Source organism: Hetaerina americana, unplaced genomic scaffold (assembly GCF_022747635.1).
Source record: "Hetaerina americana unplaced genomic scaffold, ioHetAmer1.1.p SCAF_23, whole genome shotgun sequence".
NCBI classification, from domain to species: Eukaryota; Metazoa; Arthropoda; class Insecta; order Odonata; family Calopterygidae; genus Hetaerina; species Hetaerina americana.
This window is the reverse complement of record NW_027286797.1, coordinates 360001-378725: the sequence shown is the minus strand read 5'-3', so window position 1 is coordinate 378725 and position 18725 is coordinate 360001. Positions and strand designations below refer to the sequence as shown.

The 18725-nt window shown below is 39.2% G+C and overlaps 1 protein-coding gene across 4 annotated transcripts in view; it reads left to right on the top strand.

Moving 5' to 3' along the window:
• The first annotated feature begins 1045 nt into the window (after positions 1 to 1045).
• The window catches only part of Vps11 (vacuolar protein sorting 11), a 106035-nt gene continuing 88355 nt past the window's right edge, over positions 1046 to 18725 (top strand). For 2 of the 4 annotated variants that reach the window (XM_071586547.1, XM_071586545.1), the window contains exons 1-5: positions 1372 to 1455; positions 1533 to 1706; positions 3258 to 3456; positions 8698 to 8891; positions 14291 to 14380. In XM_071586547.1, coding sequence (XP_071442648.1) covers positions 1372 to 1455; positions 1533 to 1706; positions 3258 to 3456; positions 8698 to 8891; positions 14291 to 14380 — 741 coding nt within the window. Of the gene's footprint in view, positions 1222 to 1371; positions 1456 to 1532; positions 1707 to 3257; positions 3457 to 8697; positions 8892 to 14290; positions 14381 to 18725 lie in introns of those variants that run through there. The other 2 variants (XM_071586546.1, XM_071586548.1) reach the window with 2 other exon arrangements.

The following is an 18725-nucleotide window of genomic DNA, read 5'->3' as shown; positions in this document are numbered from 1 at the left end:
CATGGAAAAAGATGAAGGTGAAGAGGATAGAAAGGAGAAAAAATGAACAAGGGTCTCTCATTTTCTACCACCCTAAGAGTTAACAGGCAACCTTTCCCACTGATGCCTTAATTTCTGCCAAAATTTGAGATGAAAAGTCTTTTGGAATTCTAAACCCTATCCTCAATTACGACCAAACCAATTATCAATGCATTAATTTTATTACAACATCCGTCATCCCAGGAGATCAACCCTCTTCCTCTGAACCACCCAGTGGAAATCTGTCTTAATCTTCTCCTAACCAAAGTTTCCTGTCCCTTTTTCCTAATTCCGTTAAACCCATATTCAACCAATCTCTACTTGAGAGCGCAGGGAAAACTCACCCATTATCCCAACCTGGTTATCACATCGGCCGATAAAGACTCCACGGTAGTCATTCTTAACACGGCGGACTTGGTCAACAAGGCAGATGTCTAATTAGCCCTTATCTAACACCTGCTCTTACAAACCCAAACACTGGAGTTCCAGCCAAAAATAATATTTTCCATCAAATTCAAGGGCTTCTCGGAGGACCTCTCCTCTACTTGCATTTCAATCCTCTCCTACGTAAACAACTTATCTTTCCAAAAATACATAAACCTAACATCCCGGGCCGACCATTTGTTTCTTCCCGCCACTCGTTCCTGTTATGGGGTACTCAGTAGTGCAGGGTTAGGGCTTTGGATTACTGGGTATTCCCTGGCATCATTTTATATTCATTAGCAACCATATTATAAAGTTTATTTTTCAAATACCTTGAGAGATAAATATAAAACTGGAAACTAATTGGGTTTGTTAAATTGCCGAAAATAAGTTAGCCATATGAAAGCATTCGCTAATTGTAATAGCAGCTACTTATGAGCAAGCACTAATAATACTCATGAGCCATAAATGCACCAATTACACATAGGTAAATATTGCCAATTTCAAACTTTAAAAAAACCGCAAAAAATATGGGTGACAAGAAAGCCGAGAAGGAATGAACGCTCATGGTTATTCATTTGTCATCATATGTGTCATGTTCATGGAAATCTAGAAGGCATTTGGTTAATGGTTTGAGAAATGGATGTATTAAGTGTAGGAATTACGGTGCCCAACGGCTTCTTAACTATAAATTCCTAATTTGACCGTTGTTGCCTCGCATAATAACGCTACCAGGAGCCCATAAAAACTGGCTTGTATAACAGTGAAATGGACAAAGAGGTAAGTACATTGACATTTTTCATCACAAACTGGATGAAATGATTCATTTTTCGCTGTATGGCGGTGCGCAATTTAACCACCTTACAGATAAAACATACCTAATGAACATTTAGTCTAACCTCGAAGATCCTCTGTGTACTCAAAGAGTAAATGTCTGTATTGCAGTGGAAGCGATTCAACTTTTTTGATTTGGTAGACAATGTAGATAATGGAGCTTTGGCATCAGCTATTCAGGTACTTTCGTGCCGTATCTCATGTAGTTTACAGAGTTAACCGCAAAGAGTTTTTATGGATGGTGTACTTTCTCACAGGATGCGAAAATCACAGCATATACTTGCGGCCATGGACAAATAGTTATCGCAGACTCTGCGGGAAAAGTACATTTGATTGATAGAGTTTTTAAAGTCAGCACTTTTCCAGCTTATGTGTACAGTGTCGATCTTTGTGAACAGATTCGCAATGCACCATTGCTTATCACTGTCGGGGTGAGTAGAAGCATGTATGAATGTCTTTTACATAAGTTTTACATTCTTTTTGCTCAAATACCTGTGGCTCGCTGGCCTTAATTATGAAATAATACAGATTAAGGATAATGTTGAGTTTAAAGTTGTGTGCCTGGTAAATCTTTCATGAAATTTTGGGACCCCCATCAATTTACATAAGGGAGGAAAAATGTAGTATAACCCCATATGTGAAGGTGGAATCAACACTTATTGAGTGATCATTAAACTAATATATGTATATATATATTCTGCATTTTTGTACACGTACACTGTTCTACTGAGATGATATCATGAGGAGATGAATGATCGGTTGGCATCCATCATTTTATCATTGTTAAGAGGAGTATTCTTCATTGCCTTGGCAAAAGGGAAGTGGTCTAAGTAATGCCTGGATGATGTGATATTGTTGAGACCAGGTTAATCTTGGATTTTATTTGATTATGCTTGGAGAACTCATTTCTGGCAGATAGTTCATAAATGAGGAGGATGCATAAAATGAAGTCAAGAGCATTCCCTCGGGCTATCTTGTGAAATTCAAAGAGTCACAAGTTGCAAGAACATTTGTTTATTCCAAATTTTGCCTCGGTGGGCTCTTAAGCTTTGAGGCCAGTTTTGAAAGACATATACAGCCGTGACAGTGCTATTTATTTTACTAGAGTTTATTCTTCAATGTGGGCATCAAATTGGTGAAATGACCTGACGTTGATTTGCTATGGTGATGGATTTCTCAATGTAATTATATACCCCTACTTAAGACTTATGTCAAAGTTATTTAGGAAGGGCTAATGACCTCTTACCTCTTAAGTGACCTCTGTTATCTTTTTTTTTTCTTTTTTTCTTCTAGTTTTAATCTGAATTTTGTACCCTCTGTAATACCTTCCTTGCTTTAAGTACCTCCTGAAGCAAATGCAGTTGGCAGTTAAGCACCACTCATTAATTTTCTACCATGTGCATTCATTTTAACTTTACTCCTGTCTATTCTATCCTAAACTTGACTATATTCCATGGTGAATAGTTATTCAGTTTTTACTGTTGTTTTCAATGGTGACAAAGGAAACCTTTTCCTGGAAAACAGTATTATCCTGTGTGGAATTCCTTTGCATGATACTTTACATGGAGTAGAGTATGGAGGGTGCCATCCTGCTCCATGGCATGCTTCAATATCGCTGATAATAATCTTGCAGTGCGGTGTGGCTGCTGGAACTGTTCACCTCTCCTTATTTTCCTTTTATATTCACCAATATCTGGCAGAAATGTTTGCATATTTTCTATCCATTTTTTATGGATGATGACTTCGCACTATATTCTACTTTGAGTGTGAACTATTGAGGTGGTTTTATGGTCAGAACTTTTGTTTATGCACCATCAGTTTGATGCCAATCATTTTTTTGATGAAAAATAATGCTGTAATATCTGACTCACCTTTGGTGCGCTGGAAATGATATATTTCAACAATCTGAATATATTTATCGGGGTTATTTGTAAACGATTGAGAATCTTTTACAATTCACTTTATATTTGCTTTTTTCTCAGAGTGATGAGCCAGGTGCTTACCCAGTCATCAAAGTATGGAGTCTTGGGAAGAGAGACAAAGGAGGTTTGCCATTGTGCATTAGAATTTCACGTGCTACTTCTGGAGGGCACACTGCCCAGGCTACTACGCTCTGTGCTCACAGCAATTTAGAGCTTATGGCCATTGGCTTCTCTGATTCAACTGTGATACTTTATCGAGGTGTGTATTCACTTTGTGCTATCAGCAAGAGCAGGGATGGCAAACCTTTGGCGATTGAGTGTCAAAGTTTATGTTTGTTAAAAGAGACTCTTGTTTTGTTGCATGAAAACCCATTTAGTGATCGATGTGGAATTGCCTGAAGCACTCTCCCAGCTCAATGTGCCACTTTGGGCAAATCGTCGTATCCCTGCATCTTTGCGTAGGATATGGACAACTATTTGAAGTTACCGAGCAAGTGGAGCGGCTGTCTCATGCATAATTGGGGGCTTGCTTTACGTGGGTATTGGGAAAATCAGAAAATATGGAGAAGTCAATGGCACTCTGATTTTAACCCCCGACTTAAGAGGAAAGAAACAAATGTGACAATTACTCAAGTCTTACAATTGCACTACCACCAGAGGGGCCCAGCCCAACTGTCGCCCCATTATGAGTCCCCGACTGCCTTCTCTGACCCTGTGAGTTTGTCATCCGTTAATCATTATCGTGATGTGTGATAAATAGGGTTGGTGACTCAGGCATTTGTCAATGGTCCACAGTGGTCTTTCACCTCAGTCGTTACAATCATGGGCAACCACTCACTCCATTTCCATCACATGATGGTATCATGATGGGCGATGATAGGGTAGTTGACTCTGGCATTTATCAATGCTCCAGAGGTCACTAGCCTCAGTTGCCACCATCATGGGATGGACACTCACGCCACTATTACCATCATACACAACAAAACATGCTAAAAGTTTACCACCCTCGAGCTAGAGCATTCGCTCTTTGGGGCTTCCAAATACCTTACACTTTTGAACTTTTGGGAACGGGAAATCAAAATTTCTGGAATCCTCAGTAATTTTTGAATTTGTGTTTTAATTAAAGTACAAGTATTAATGAGAATAGACCCTGGTAGTTTTTCAATGATTGGAATATCATTTTGGATGTGTTTTTGCAATATTTGAATGGATATAAATACAAAATTTATTTTGAAGTTACATTTAGGAGAGTAATCTCACAGCCAAGGTCTTCTGCTACATTAGGGATTGGTGGGTAATATGGTAGAGGTATGATTTTCAGGGGCTGGGAAATGGATGGAGAGAAACTTGGCATTGGCATCAGCCTAGTCTACAAAGGATGCAATGGAGTCAGCAGTTTAATATTCCCCTACAGTAAATGGCAAGCTCAAAGGAAGTGCTCTCCACATGAATAATCAGGTAGTGGTTGAGATGCATCTGAAACATTCTGTCCCAGCAGGGTTTTATCTCAGCCCCCAGGTATCAGAAGCCAGGACCCCAGATAATGCATCAACCTGTTCCCCAAACATTATCATTAACCAAGAAGACCTAGATAGTTAGAATAGGAAACGTGATGCGTACACGTGATGCCATTGCAGTAATGAGATCATTAATCGAGAGGAATATAGAATACAACTGGAGGTAGGAATGAAAATGGGCGGGGAATTTGTAAAATTAGTTAGGTTCACGGATGACCAAGCTTTAGTTTGTCAGTCGGCCAAGGGGTTGCAAGCATTGCTGAGTGAATTGGAAATTCAGTACGACAGATATGGGATGAGAGTCAATGTAAAGAAAACAATGGTTTGCGATTTTCAAGAAAGAAATAGGCTAAGCTAAACATGAAAATAGGAGGGCAAAAACTAGAGCAGGTAGAACAGTTTACGTATCTCGGAAGTGTTCTGGACCAACACGGTCAAAGTAGTAGGGACATAAGGAGAAGAATTGCGCTAGGCAAAGAGGCTTTGTCAGCTGGTTCATTGCCTTGATGAAACAACACTTTCTTCTCAGCCAAATGCGGCCGCTTTTGCTTGATTTCTTTGCTCAAACGTTGGAATAAGTTTGCATAATATTAGCGTTGATGGTTTATTCTTTTTCAAGATAGTCAATGAAAATTATCCCATGTGCATCTCAAAAAACCGACTCCATTACCTTGCCTGCAGATGAAACAGTCTTTGCCTTCTTTGGAGGCGATTCTCCCTTTTGAATCCATTGTTTTGATTGTTCTTTTGCCTTAGGTTTGAAGTAATGGACCCATATTTCATTCATGGTTATGGAACTTTGCGAAAATTCTGCTTCGTTCCTGTGACACCTTGCTAAACACTCAATTCAAACATCTTCATGACACTGGTTTTGCTCTTGAATGTGAGCAAATGTGGCCCCCATCCACCACACAGCTTTCTCATGTTTTTCAGTTTATATGCAATGTACCGCACTGTTTGGAATGCTTACTATGTCTGCTAGCTTGCACACTTTCAGTCGACGATCATCCAGTATCAGTTTGTGGATTTTCTTCACTGTTTCTGGAGTTGTCCGGCTGGACCTCATTTGGTCAACCAATGCAATGGTCATCTTGACAGCTCGTACGGCCTCATTTAAACTCTGCTACCCAATATTTTACTACTGTAAATGAAGGCGCAGACTCACCCAAAGTAGAATCCAGTTCAGCTTTCATATTGGTTGGGCTGAGGCCTTTCAAATAAAAGTATTATATCACATAGCAATGACCAATTTTCTCCATTTTCACAAATTCACTGAGAACGTTCACTATCGATGGCCGCCAAACAAATAATAAACAATGTAGCGTTTTCAAACTTAAAACATATGCTTTGTAGATTGCATACTTTCTTAAACAGTGATATTTTTCAAACAACTACTGCAATCTCTAGGTCAGGGTGGGTACTTCTGGTACTTGCCATGTACTTCGACCATTTTGGTTCAAAGCACTGCCGAGATATGTTAACTGGTCCACCTGCGCTAGTTTTCATTCTCCTATTTTATCTTTTAACTTGGCCTTTCTCTTTCTGAAAAATTACATAACCTTTGTTTTATTTACATTCATTCTCATCACCTATGATGGTGCACAGAATTTCTAATGCACTACGCAATGCTTGCAAGCCCTTGGCTGACTTACAAGCTATAGCTTGATGGAAAAGAGATAACGGAGACTGTAAACTTGATTGGCCCTAGGTGTGTTTAAGGGGGGGAGGTTAAAAAGAAAGTGTCAAGTAAGGGAAGATGGGAAACACTCACTTGGTCACTTTGGTGTATTTGGGAAAGTGGCCCACGTGTACCTCAATCACAAACAAACAATGCAAAGATAATAAATTAGGAAACAAAGTTACAACCACTCGATCAATAGGGTGTGTTAAGCAATAACAATCACTCCTGGGAATTTCATTGACATACATACTCAGATATCTCCTATGCCAGGGACCCGTTGCACTCAAACAAGAATGAAAAAAATATTGAAATAAAAAATCAAAAAAGAAAAAAGGGAGGCCTAAGTTCACGTTTGCAGTCGCTCAATCACTTGGGTGTATTAGACCTTCATGAATCACACTCTCTCACTCGGTCAGGGTTTACAAGGATTCCTCCTTTGCCAGGGGCCCATCAATCACAGAGATGAAACAAAAATACTAAGGGAGGCAGTAGCTAGCGGGGGTAGGTAAGTGCCTAGAGAAAACCTGACAGTAGGTGTTTCGCCTGCCAAGCAGGTTTCTTCAGAGAAGAAAAAATTATCTGGTAGGGAGGTTTGACTAAAGAGTTTTGTAGGGAAGGGAAGGGGGAGGTGGGGAAGCTCTTGGTTGCACAACATAAGAGGAGTGTGGAGAAGTGAAGGTCCAATGGGAGTATAGGAGGTTCAGTAAGGGTGGGGGAGGACAAGTACAGCAAATTATAATGGTGGGGGGGTTTGGCTGAGTTTCTTTGATACATTAATTCTATCTTTTGATCAGTAGACAATGTTATTTTTTATGGAGAACTATCTTCCCTTGTCAAGTTGAAATGTCAAGCATTGGGGAGTAGATGTTGAAATATGTATTTGAAGTGTATAGTGTTGGGATCATCACTATGTTTAAAATGTCCATATGGTGTTTGAAAAAATAAACTCACTAGGTTTCACTCAAAACTTGATGCAGTGGAAAACCAAGTAAGTTTAGATTGTGAACATGAATGGTGTACCCAATTGGCCTGAATACATGTGTTGGTATCTTTTCCACTTGCAAGGAATTGAAAATCATTGTCTTCCTTTTGAACCCTAAGAAAACCAATTTCAGAACATTATCAGCTTCAGTGTGATGCCTTATTTTGCACAGTCATGTACCCATACCTAATCCCACCATAATAATGAAAAAAAGGGGGCATGAACTTTTGGTTTTGAGTTGGTAAGGTGTTGATTGTACAGCCAGTATTGATTTATTATGAAACTCAGCATGGATTATTTGGTCAATTAGGAGACCATCCGCTGAAGTGCGGCTTGATGACGGCGAAGAGCGCAGTATTGAAGTTCTGTAGTGAGTGTGTTCATATTCAAGGAGGTGGGGGACCAGTTTCTTGGAAAGGGGGATAGGCAAGAATAAGAGTGGGGAGCGGAGGAGAAGTGAGGAAGGAGTGGAAGTACTATATCCTATTGCAATGAATGTGTGTTCTCAAGCACAAGAGCCAAGTCAAATGAGGAACTTTTGATGATTCTTGGTGTTCACAAAGTTGTCTTCTCGGTGCATGTGTATGTACAAACTCTTGGTGGTGTTGAGTTGGAAATTTTGGGTTTGTTTAGTTAGGGATAAATCTCTTGAGTGTGATAGGGAAGGAAGTTTCGTGAATGTGTTTTGCGATGGCCATTTTTTCAACAGCCAATTCTATAGCATGCTAAGTGTTTTTTGAAATTGATGTTGGCATTGAGTTTTGTCTTTCAAGTTTGTGATGTGTGACAAGGGCTGCACTTCACCTTGTACAATCCAGATATATCTATTGGGGGATTAATTATTGAAAGAAATTAATTATAAACTGTAGAAAGGAATTAATTCTTGAGGGGATTGTTCAATGGTACCAGTGTAGTGTGTTTGTTTGCCAGTTTTTTTTCTGGTTAGCGATCATGTTATCTATTAGTTTAGGTTTGTATCCATTTTTTGGCTTCATTTATATTTCTTGTGGTGTCATAGTCCATTGAGGACATCAGTGAGCAAACGGTTTATTAAACAATTAATTCCTGCCATTTTTGTTGGAAACGGTGGTTCAAGTCAGGTTTTATGTAGTTGTCGATGTGTGTTTGTTTTCTGTGAAAGTCAAATTTTACCGTCCCGCTGTTTGTTATGACTAGTATGTCTAGAAAATTCCCACCATATTACACTCGTAATTATTTGTCTCTTATCTATTATCTATTGCCCTGGAATTGTTGGGCAATGTGTGAATAACATTGGGTAGTGATATTCAGGAAGTGTTATCGCAAATATTTTCATTGCAGGTGATATTACACGTGATCGATCAGTGAAGCAAAAAATTTTACGCAGCAAGGATGTTGTGCTCGGAGGAACTTCTGATGCTATCACTGGACTTGCATTCAAATCGAGTCATGGTGTTAAAAATACCTTTCTCTTTGTTGCCACTGGGTCTGGAGTTTTCATATACAACATCTCCATCAAGGATAAAGAACATAAGGTACACCCATGGTATGCCTTAATTGCAGCCACATGCAACGCCACTGGCAACACATGTGCTGGTGTGATTATTGAAATTAGAGTTGACGGATCTCTTGCATGCACAGGTTGAGGGAAACCTGAGTTCAGGAAAGCCATTGCCAAGAAGTGACCTGACTTTCATTATGCTAATGAAATTTGGTTAGTTATCAAGTGTTTTTATGCATTGTGAATATATTCACATATTAAAAAATATAAATAAATAATTATATATATAATAAATATATAAATATAAATATATAATAAATATATAAATATAAATATATATATATATATATATATATATATATATATATATGTACATAAACATACATACATATGTGTGTGACTATATATGTATATATATATACATATATATATACATATACATATATATATACATATACATATATATATATATATATATATATATATATATATATATATATAGTACAATACACAGTAACACACAATATAGAAACACAAAAAAAGAAGAACACTCACACGTTATTTCTTGATATTTCAACGGAAACAATCCGTCTTCCTCTGAAGATATAGAAGTAATGACTGCTGATATATATATATATATATATATATATATATATATATATATATATATATATATATATATATATATATATATATATGTATATATATGTGTGTGTGTGTGTGTATATAAACCATAAACAGTAATCAACCCGAATGTCGGTTTAGTAGGTGATGGTAGAGATCATCCAGTACTAAGCCCTATTCGGCATGTGAAATTCACACATCAGGGTGGGGGGGCCAGTGCCTTTCCCTGTGCCGGTTATGGTTTCCCAGGAAGACCTGGTAGCCGTAAAATCACTTAAACTTGTGTGGAGCTGCAGGTGCCCAGAGTGCCTTGCCCGGGAATCGCACCCGGAACCCTCCGGTCACCAGTTCAACGCTCTACCAACTGGACTACCGCGACCCACATATATATATATATATATATTTTTTTTTTAAGGTAATCTACCGGTTAAGGTAGGTTTTTGGATGGACACAACTACCAAACAAGCATTTTATTATTCCTAACAAAACAAAAAAATCCATCATCCTACTCTATATCAGGTCCCTCTTCATCTCTGAGTACTTTCTTCCTCCCTTCATCCCGTCCAACATCCCTATCCTGTTCCTTCCCTTTCCTCTTTTGCCCAACATTCTACCCTCTATCACCGTCTTCAACATCCCACTGCCGGTCAAAACCCCCTTCATCCACTTTTCCTGCCTCCATAGGATTGCTCCCCTGTCCTCGCCCAGCATTTCAAGTACTTCCTCATTTGTTTTCTTCTCTGTCCATTTCACCTTCTCCAATCTTCTCCACACCCACATTTCAAAAGCCTCCAATCGACGTCTATCCACCTGTTTCAATGACCATGTTTCCGCGCCGTACATAGCTACGCTCCATATCAAAGTTTTTACGAGTCTTTTCTTAACATCCCTACTCAACGTCCCCGTCATCAACTCCCTCCTCCTTGTGAAAGCCTCTTTGCCTAGCGCAATTCTTCTCCTTACGTCCCTACTACTTTGACCGTGTTGGTCCAAAACACTACCGAGATACGTAAACTGTTCTACCTGCTCTAGTTTTTGCCCTCCTATTTTAATGTTAAGCTTGGCCTTTTTCTTTCTAGAAAATCGCATAACCTTTGTTTTACTAATGTTGATTCTCATCCCATACCTGTCGCACTGAATTTCCAATTTACTCAGCAATGCTTGCAGCCCCTTGGCTGACTGACAAACTAAAGCTTGGTCATCAGCAAACCTAACTGATTTTACGAATTCCCCGCCCACTTTCATTCCTACCTCGAGTCCTTCCCATGCCTCTTTGATCATTTCCTCTGCATACAGGTTGAACAGTAACGGTGATAAAGGGCAACCCTGCCTTACACCTCTTCCTAACACTGCCCAACCTGACTCCCCGTTTCCCACCCGCACCTGAACAGTCTGAGACATGTACAGGTTGCGGATTAGCCTCCTTTCCCTCCAATCTATTCCTATTTTCTGCAATATACTCATTAGTTTTTCCCAATTCACTCTATCAAACGCTTTTTCGAAATCTACGAAACAGGCAAATACCTCCTGGTTGTGTTCTATATTCCTATCGATTAATAATCTCATTACTGCAATGGCATCACGCGTACCTCTCCCCTTCCTAAACCCAAACTGATCATCCCCTAAGTAAACATTTGCCCTACTCTCCATCCTTTTGTTTTTGATTCTGAGAACAACTTTAGCTGCGTGGGATATCGAGCCTATCGTCCTGTAGTCCTCACAAGATGTAGCCTTTACCTTTTTCGGAATAGGAACTAAAACTGATCTCACGAAGTCCTCCGGCCAGATTCCTTCCTCATAGATACTACGAATCAGCCCATATAGCCTTCCTCCCGTGTTTTCCTAAACATTTCAATAGTTCCGCGGGAATGATATCCACCCCCACGGCCTTATTTTGTTTCATCTCCCTTAATGCCCTTTCTATCTCATTGTCTAGTATGCCTGGACCTAAGCTATCTTCCTCTACGTCATGTTCCTTTTCTGTGTCTAACTTTGCTGGTCTAAGCTCTTTACTATACAGTTCTTCTATATATTCCTTCCATCTCTCTTGGATCTTCCCTGCGTCAACTATTACCTTACCCACCTTATCTCTAACTGCTATTGTTGATCTCCCTTTCTAACTTCCCTATAAAGATTTAACTTTACTGTACAGCGCACCGATTTTACCCTTCCTCTGCACACTTTCCATATCCTCGCACTGCGTCTTCCACCATGCTTCTTTTGCTTTATTTGTTGCCCGCCTCAATTTATTGTTTGATTCTTTGTACTTTATTTTGCCTAATTCTGTATTTACATTCTTCCATTTTCGCCACTCATCCATCTTTGTAATCATCTCATCCGTGATCGATGGTTTCCTAGTCCTTCTAGCGTTAACGATTCCAATAGTGTCTTTTGCGGCTTTAGACAACCCTTTCTTGAAACTTGCCCATTTTTCTTCGGTAGTACTCAGCTCTTTACCATCCTCCATGATTTCCTCTACTGCCTGTTTGTATTCCTTCATTTTCAAACCATTTAATGCTTCTACATTCAACTTTCTGACTCGCCCGCCGCCCCTGCCTTATATTTTTGAAACGGACGCTACATTTCATGAAAACTAAATTGTGGTCAGAGTCCGCATCCGCTCCCGGGAAGCTGTGAGAATTTATCACACTGTTCCTCAACCTGTGTCTAACCAGGATATAATCTAGCTGATACCTTTCCGAGTCACCTGGCATTTTCCATGTATACCTGCGTCTTTTGTGGTGTCTCAACCAAGTGTTGGTGATGACTAGCCCCCGTTTCCTGCAGAACTCAACTGCTTTCTCCCCGCGGTCATTCCTCGTGCCTAAACCGTAGTCCCCGACGTCGTCACCATCTCTTCCTTCGCCTACCGTTGCATTCCAATCCCCCATCACTATCAAATGTTTCCCTGCAGGAACACACGGGATTATGTCCTCTAACTGATCGTATATCCTATCGAGATCTTCTTCCTTATGGTTGCTCGGTGGCATGTGTACCTGAATAATGACCAAGTTCGTCGGTTCTGCTTTTATCTCTACTAGTAGTACTCTATCTGTTACCTGCTCTATGTTGACTACGCTTCTTCCTACCTCTTCATTTAATACTATGGCAACCCCTCGTTGGCTCTCGTCCCTGCCGCTGTATATTATTCTATGCTTATCACTCCAGTAATCCCAACTCTCTTTCCATCTCACCTCGCACAGACCGAAAATATCGATATGTCCCCTTTCCATCTCTCGCTTAACATTCTCCAATTTCCCTGTCCTCATCATTGTCCTAACATTCCACGTTCCTATTCTAACTAATTTGGTCTTCTTCTGCTGCGTCTTCTGTCCTGCTACTGCTGGTCTTCCCTTGCAAGGGTTTCGTGGGATGACGACCACGGAAGCCTTGCCTCCCCCGCTGCCGGGCACAACACACGGCCGATTGGGCTGGGCCCCGTAGTTGCCAGGACTCAAAATCTCTGTTTTGTCCATCATGTAAATCTTGGGAATGATGATTGAGGTGGTTTCCCGTTGCCTTCCTCAATAGTGTTTTTAACGTGACACCATCACTTACTGGCCGCCCCACTGGGGTCAGATGCCATTGCAGCCGCCTCACTGAGGAACAGACGCTGCATGGACTACCTTTCGTCTGGCTCCTAACCTTCGACCTATCTGGCATGGGTGACCCTACCAGGAGCAATTTTTATTACTCCCGCCAGCACAGCTCTAGGGGTCATCGGAACGCACAAGCCCTTCTACCACGTCAAGGTTGTAGTCCGGGGAGGGCATATATATATCCAGAAAAATTGATGGAATTGGCAGGTACACCTATTTGTGGTCTTACCGGACCAATTTCTCTCTTATCATGAAACTTTCTCCTGCTGGAAATATCTCAGATTAGCACATCTTCTTGTGCCAACAGTTTTGTTTGTGGATTTCAGTGCTATGATGTCACATAGTTTGCTCCTAAACTGGAATACATTGCACTCCATAAGCACATTTTGGCGATTGAAACACTGGCCAAAATTTTTGCAAAATCATTCATTCTTTTTCCAAGTGAATCAATTAATTGTGCCCTTTGCCTGACGTTTATTAGGAATAAAATACAAACTCCTCTCTTAACAGTGAAAAAATGCCTAGTTTGTACCCTTTAGTAACAATATTGTCACTTATAAATAAATTGCAAATATCTACTTTTGATTGAAACTTCAGGAAGCTCTGAAAAAACCTGTGAAACAGCAATTTGTATCCATGAAAAGTAAATAACCCTGAGGAGTAAAAGCTAGTTTCTGAAGACAGTTTGTGAAATAAAAAATATCTCACCTAATTATATGAACTTAATCTTAATATTTATTTATCATTAGATGATTATATACAACAATAGGTATTTTTATTATTAATTAGAGCACAAAACAGGGTACCTGTATACATTTTACGTGAATACCAAGGCACTAGTGTCAGTCTCAAGAAATTAATTGAATGAGTTAATAGGTTTGATTTTTACAGAAAAAATGCTTAAAACCATACTGATAATATATCAGTATGGTTTTATATGTTGAAATATCGGTGCTCTAGCTGAAGCTAGTAGTTTATTCAATAAAATGATGTCCATCGAAAGGCTTAGCCAAAAATGATACAGATTAAATGGTTAACTTTTAATATTACTCTCTTGTATGTTAATATATTGTATATCATGCTAAATGGTTCAAATGTAGTAGAGGTATTTTGAACAAGAGTAATGTTTTCTAAATGTTGGGGTCAGTTAGAGGTTTTAGCCATCAATGCTATTTGTTAATAGAACTAATAGGTATTATTTCATTTTTAGGTTGTCCTTGATATTGAAGGATGTGAACGATTATGTTCTGTATTGGCTGAAAATGCTCAGGAAAGTCATTTCATGCTGGGAAGGAAAGATGTAAGTGGAATTTTTGGTATAACCTTAATTGAATTTCAAATGAGGATCCATTCCATTGCCAGTTGGTTTTTGGCAGGCCTAACCATTTAGCCTTGGTTATGACCCGCTCATATTGAAATTGCAGTTATATAATATGGTATTTTCCCATCGATAATGCGCACGTTATCTGTACAAAAATGTTCACACAATCGAAAAAAGTGAAGATGCACGTTATGTAAAATGTTAATTGTAAACTGTGTACGATTTTCTTATCCATGTGTAATTTTCTTGAGAAAATTTTAAATTACAAAAGTTTAACTCAATTCAGGTTTGAAACAAAAAACCATAAACACAGTAATAAACCCAAAGGTCGGTTTGGTAGGTCATGGTAGAGTTCACCCAGTACTAAGCCCAATGGCGTGTGAAATTCATACATCAGGGTAGGGGGGCCAGTTCCTTTCCCTGTGCCTGTTATGGTTTCCCAGGAAGTTCTGGTACCCGAAATATCACACAGCGTGGGTGGAGCTGCAGGTGCCCAGACACTTGCCTGGGAATCAAACCCGGAACAAGCTGGTCAGTAGTCCAGGGCTCAACCCCCTGGACTACTGTGACCCACTTTTTTATAAATGAATTTGTGGACATTTGTTTTGGACAGTGGGTACTGACTTATTTCGTGAAACTTAAAAGGTTACAAAGTTTAGTGTGCAATTCAAATTGTCTTTGTTGGTATTCTTCAAGGAACTTAGACATTATCAACATTCATAATTTTTGGTACAGGTAAATAAGTAAAATCAATCCTGAGGGGAAAAATTTATTGCAAATCAAAGTAAAATGCCTGAAATTCTTCAAAATAGCCCTCTTGTACATTGATGCACCAATGTTATCACCTCTGCCAGTTGCTGCACACTTCCTGGAAGGCATCGTTGGGAACCTCGTCCTGGCACCTCATCATGGCCTCTTAGATGTTATCCAATGTTCCAAAAGGGTTACCTTTCAAGCTATTCTTTATTCTTGGGAACAAAACAAAGTCCAGCGATTCCTGATAGGGGCTTTAGGGTGGCTGAGACAGCCACCAGGAAGGTAATGTGGGATTGCATGACCTTGTCGTGGTACAGCCTCCAGTTGACAAAGATCTCCTTCCTGGTGCATTGCACCCTTTTCTACAGTCTCTTTAGGACTTCCACGTAAAATTACTGTTCTCTGTCTTTCCCTTAGGCAAATATTCTTTGTGGATAATACCTTTTGAGTTGAAAACAGACGATGAGGAAATCCTTGGCCTGAGACTTGCTCATCCTTACGATCCCCTAAGTACGTAATTAGTGCATTCCAACTCTGGCTGCATTTGTTAAAATTGAAATAAGTCGAAATTTATTCTTGCAATAATGGTAGAGGGTGAAATGTGTGGAGAATAGTTTATTGCAAAATTGATGCAATCAAGAACTCATATGCATTTAGTCGACTCGTACATGCAAACAACCAATTAAAAATTTCTGATAATTGCATCTTATTGATGCCATTAAATTACATAACCTTAAAATAAAATCAAGGCATGATTTCTGTCAGTTGGGTATTTGTGACTTCAGAGGAATTACCTAGTTATTATCACGAATTCTGCATCACATTGTGTCATATTATGTGTGCCCTTACTCCATCATGCACTCGGAACACGTCTAATCCACATTTACATTAATGCCCTATGGCCGATCCAAAGGTGTGGTGTGTGGTAGGTGGTGTAAGCACAAGGGGGAAGAGTAAGGGAAAGGGAGGTAGTTTAACCCTTTGCACTCGGGTGCTTTTTTCTCGATTGCCTTAGTCTACTCGGGATTCAATTTTTTAAATACCCCAAATTAGCTAAGCGTGGCACTAGAATGAAAAACTAGAGTTTCTTTTCATACAAACTTATTTATTTGGATTTTTGACATAATTATTGATAACTTTATTGATAAACCATAATTTAAACTCTATAATTTTTCATGGTATGATATTTTTGGAAGCATTCACCAACATGAAGACCTGGTTTACATTCACACGTCTCACAGATATATATCGTCTCTCTTCTTCCTCCTTTGATTTTTCGGTCAGAGCAAACCGCGCAATCTTTATGTTTTTTGTTCGGGTGAGGTGTGATTATATGGAGTTTTCCATCTAAACGTTGCTCTATGTTTGTGGATGGTAATCTAACCCTGGACGTTTGTGTACCATCTCGGAATTCTCCAAAGAGATTATGTACTAGTTTCCTAACAAATTTCACATGGGAGATCGGTTTTTCATTTTTTCTTTGATGGCATTCTTTATACAATATAAATGAATTTACAACAATGACCTGAAGCCCCCAGAAAAACAATTTACGCCACCATTTTAGAGTTTTCCTCATGAAACGGCTGCTTTCTAATTCTTTGGAATACTTATCCATTGTGAGGAGGGGAAAATCGTTCAGAATGAGCAACTACTAGCTGGCAAAGCATTCGTCCCAAGGGAAAGCATCTGTTGTAAGAGAACCCTCTGTACTTAGGGAAAACACCTGCGTTATGCTTCTAGAAACGTAAGTAAACCTTGGAGACTAAGATAAGGAAGGTTTTTTTACCACAGGAGGATGATGCAACCTCCAAAAAAGCACGACAAAGGAAAAGTGTAAGGGTTGGAGTTACTATGAATCAATGACTCATGTCTTGGACACTCCTCCAACAATGATGATGCAACCTCAAAAAAGCACAACTCCAGGAAAAGTCCTAAGGTTCGTGTTTTACCATGAATATAATAGATCATATCTTGGACCCTCCTACTCAAGATTCTTGACTATGCATTAGATAGGAAAAGAGCAGGCAGAATGTTTGATGATACAGCGGACACTAGGAAGAAAAGGAAATGAAAGAGTCCAAACTAGAAAGCAAAGAACAAAGGATCAGCTGACTGAGGTAACTTACATTCTGACGATCTTTTTTCAGGCACCGATAATCTCTAAAAGACATTGCTTTACATTTAGCTGACTTCCAAGTAATGAAGGGCAAACAATGGAAATGAAAAACAACTTACAGCACAGTAAATAGACAACAAAAAACATCCGCGTAGGTAGTGGCATCCTTTGGAGACGGCATTTATGTTGATGACGACATAATGGGTCGATACTATTCATTTATAAAACAAGCCATGCTATGAATTAAGCTTTAACTTTCCTTTTCCTTTCATGCAGATGATTACAAGAAAAGTTATTGGAAAAATAGACAAAAATCCCAATTCCCCTCGTGGTGAAACTCCGTGTCGAGTGTGGCTCGACATACGAGCTGCTGCCATTGCTAACCGTGTCGAGTCACACGCGACATCTGAGTGCAAAAGGTTAAAGGGAAAAAACATTCACTTAAAATCCCTGAAAAGATAGGCGTATTAGTGCAAACACATTCATGTTAATGGAACACTTATTTTTAAACAATTGTTAATTTTATCCACTGACAAAGCTGTCAGGTTTATTAAGTAAGGGGATATAAAAATGATACACAACCATTTATTCAATGGACTGCCACCGCACTAAGACAGTCCATGCAGAACTGGAATCTCCTTTCATGCTCTTATACATTCGCGTGTATTCTCGCTAGGACATCAATTGCATCATGTCCACCCATCCTCAGTTTCAAATGCTGAAGGAGTAAAGGTTGTGATGAACTTTCAGCCTTCCATTGATACTCTATCATCAAATTGTCAACTCTACATTATGCCCCTAGCTAGCCATTGCTTGATGATGAAATGACTGGTAGGTTATCCTTTAAAGGCTCTTTTGTCCTAAACAAGTGCAAGCATGTTCTCCCTATAATTCCTTGCATGCAAGATCATGGCTCATAATAATTGTACAGTGGAGCTTCATAATGCAAGAATAATCCATTCCACGATTTTTCTAGTAAAACAAAATACTTGTTTAGTGAAATAACTTTTTGCGTCTAAATTAAAGTAAAATATGATAATGCGGTCCATGCCGAAAAATATGAATTATGTACATGGTTTTTTAAAAGAAAATTAAGACTACATTGTTTAAGAATGTGGATCATGTTCACATTTTTTTCCATTGTGGAATGAAGCAACTGGTAATATCAACTCCGTTTGTTTAAGCAAAATGGAATCAAAATTAAATTTTAATTCTGTATGATACATACCTAATTTCTTTTCACTAGAAAGCTACTTCTGAATGGTAAACAATTAAGGGTTTGATTTTCAAATCTCCTCTTGCATTTGTACAAAAAAGCAGCGTGAGATGGCCTTTTGTTGCCTCTGGTCTGGCCTGCATTCTCTTTTACTGTTGTGTGTACAAATACGAGGGTGGTTCAATAAGTATCCACGTTTGACAACAAAGGGTGTTCCTGAGGGAAGGTTATGTTAT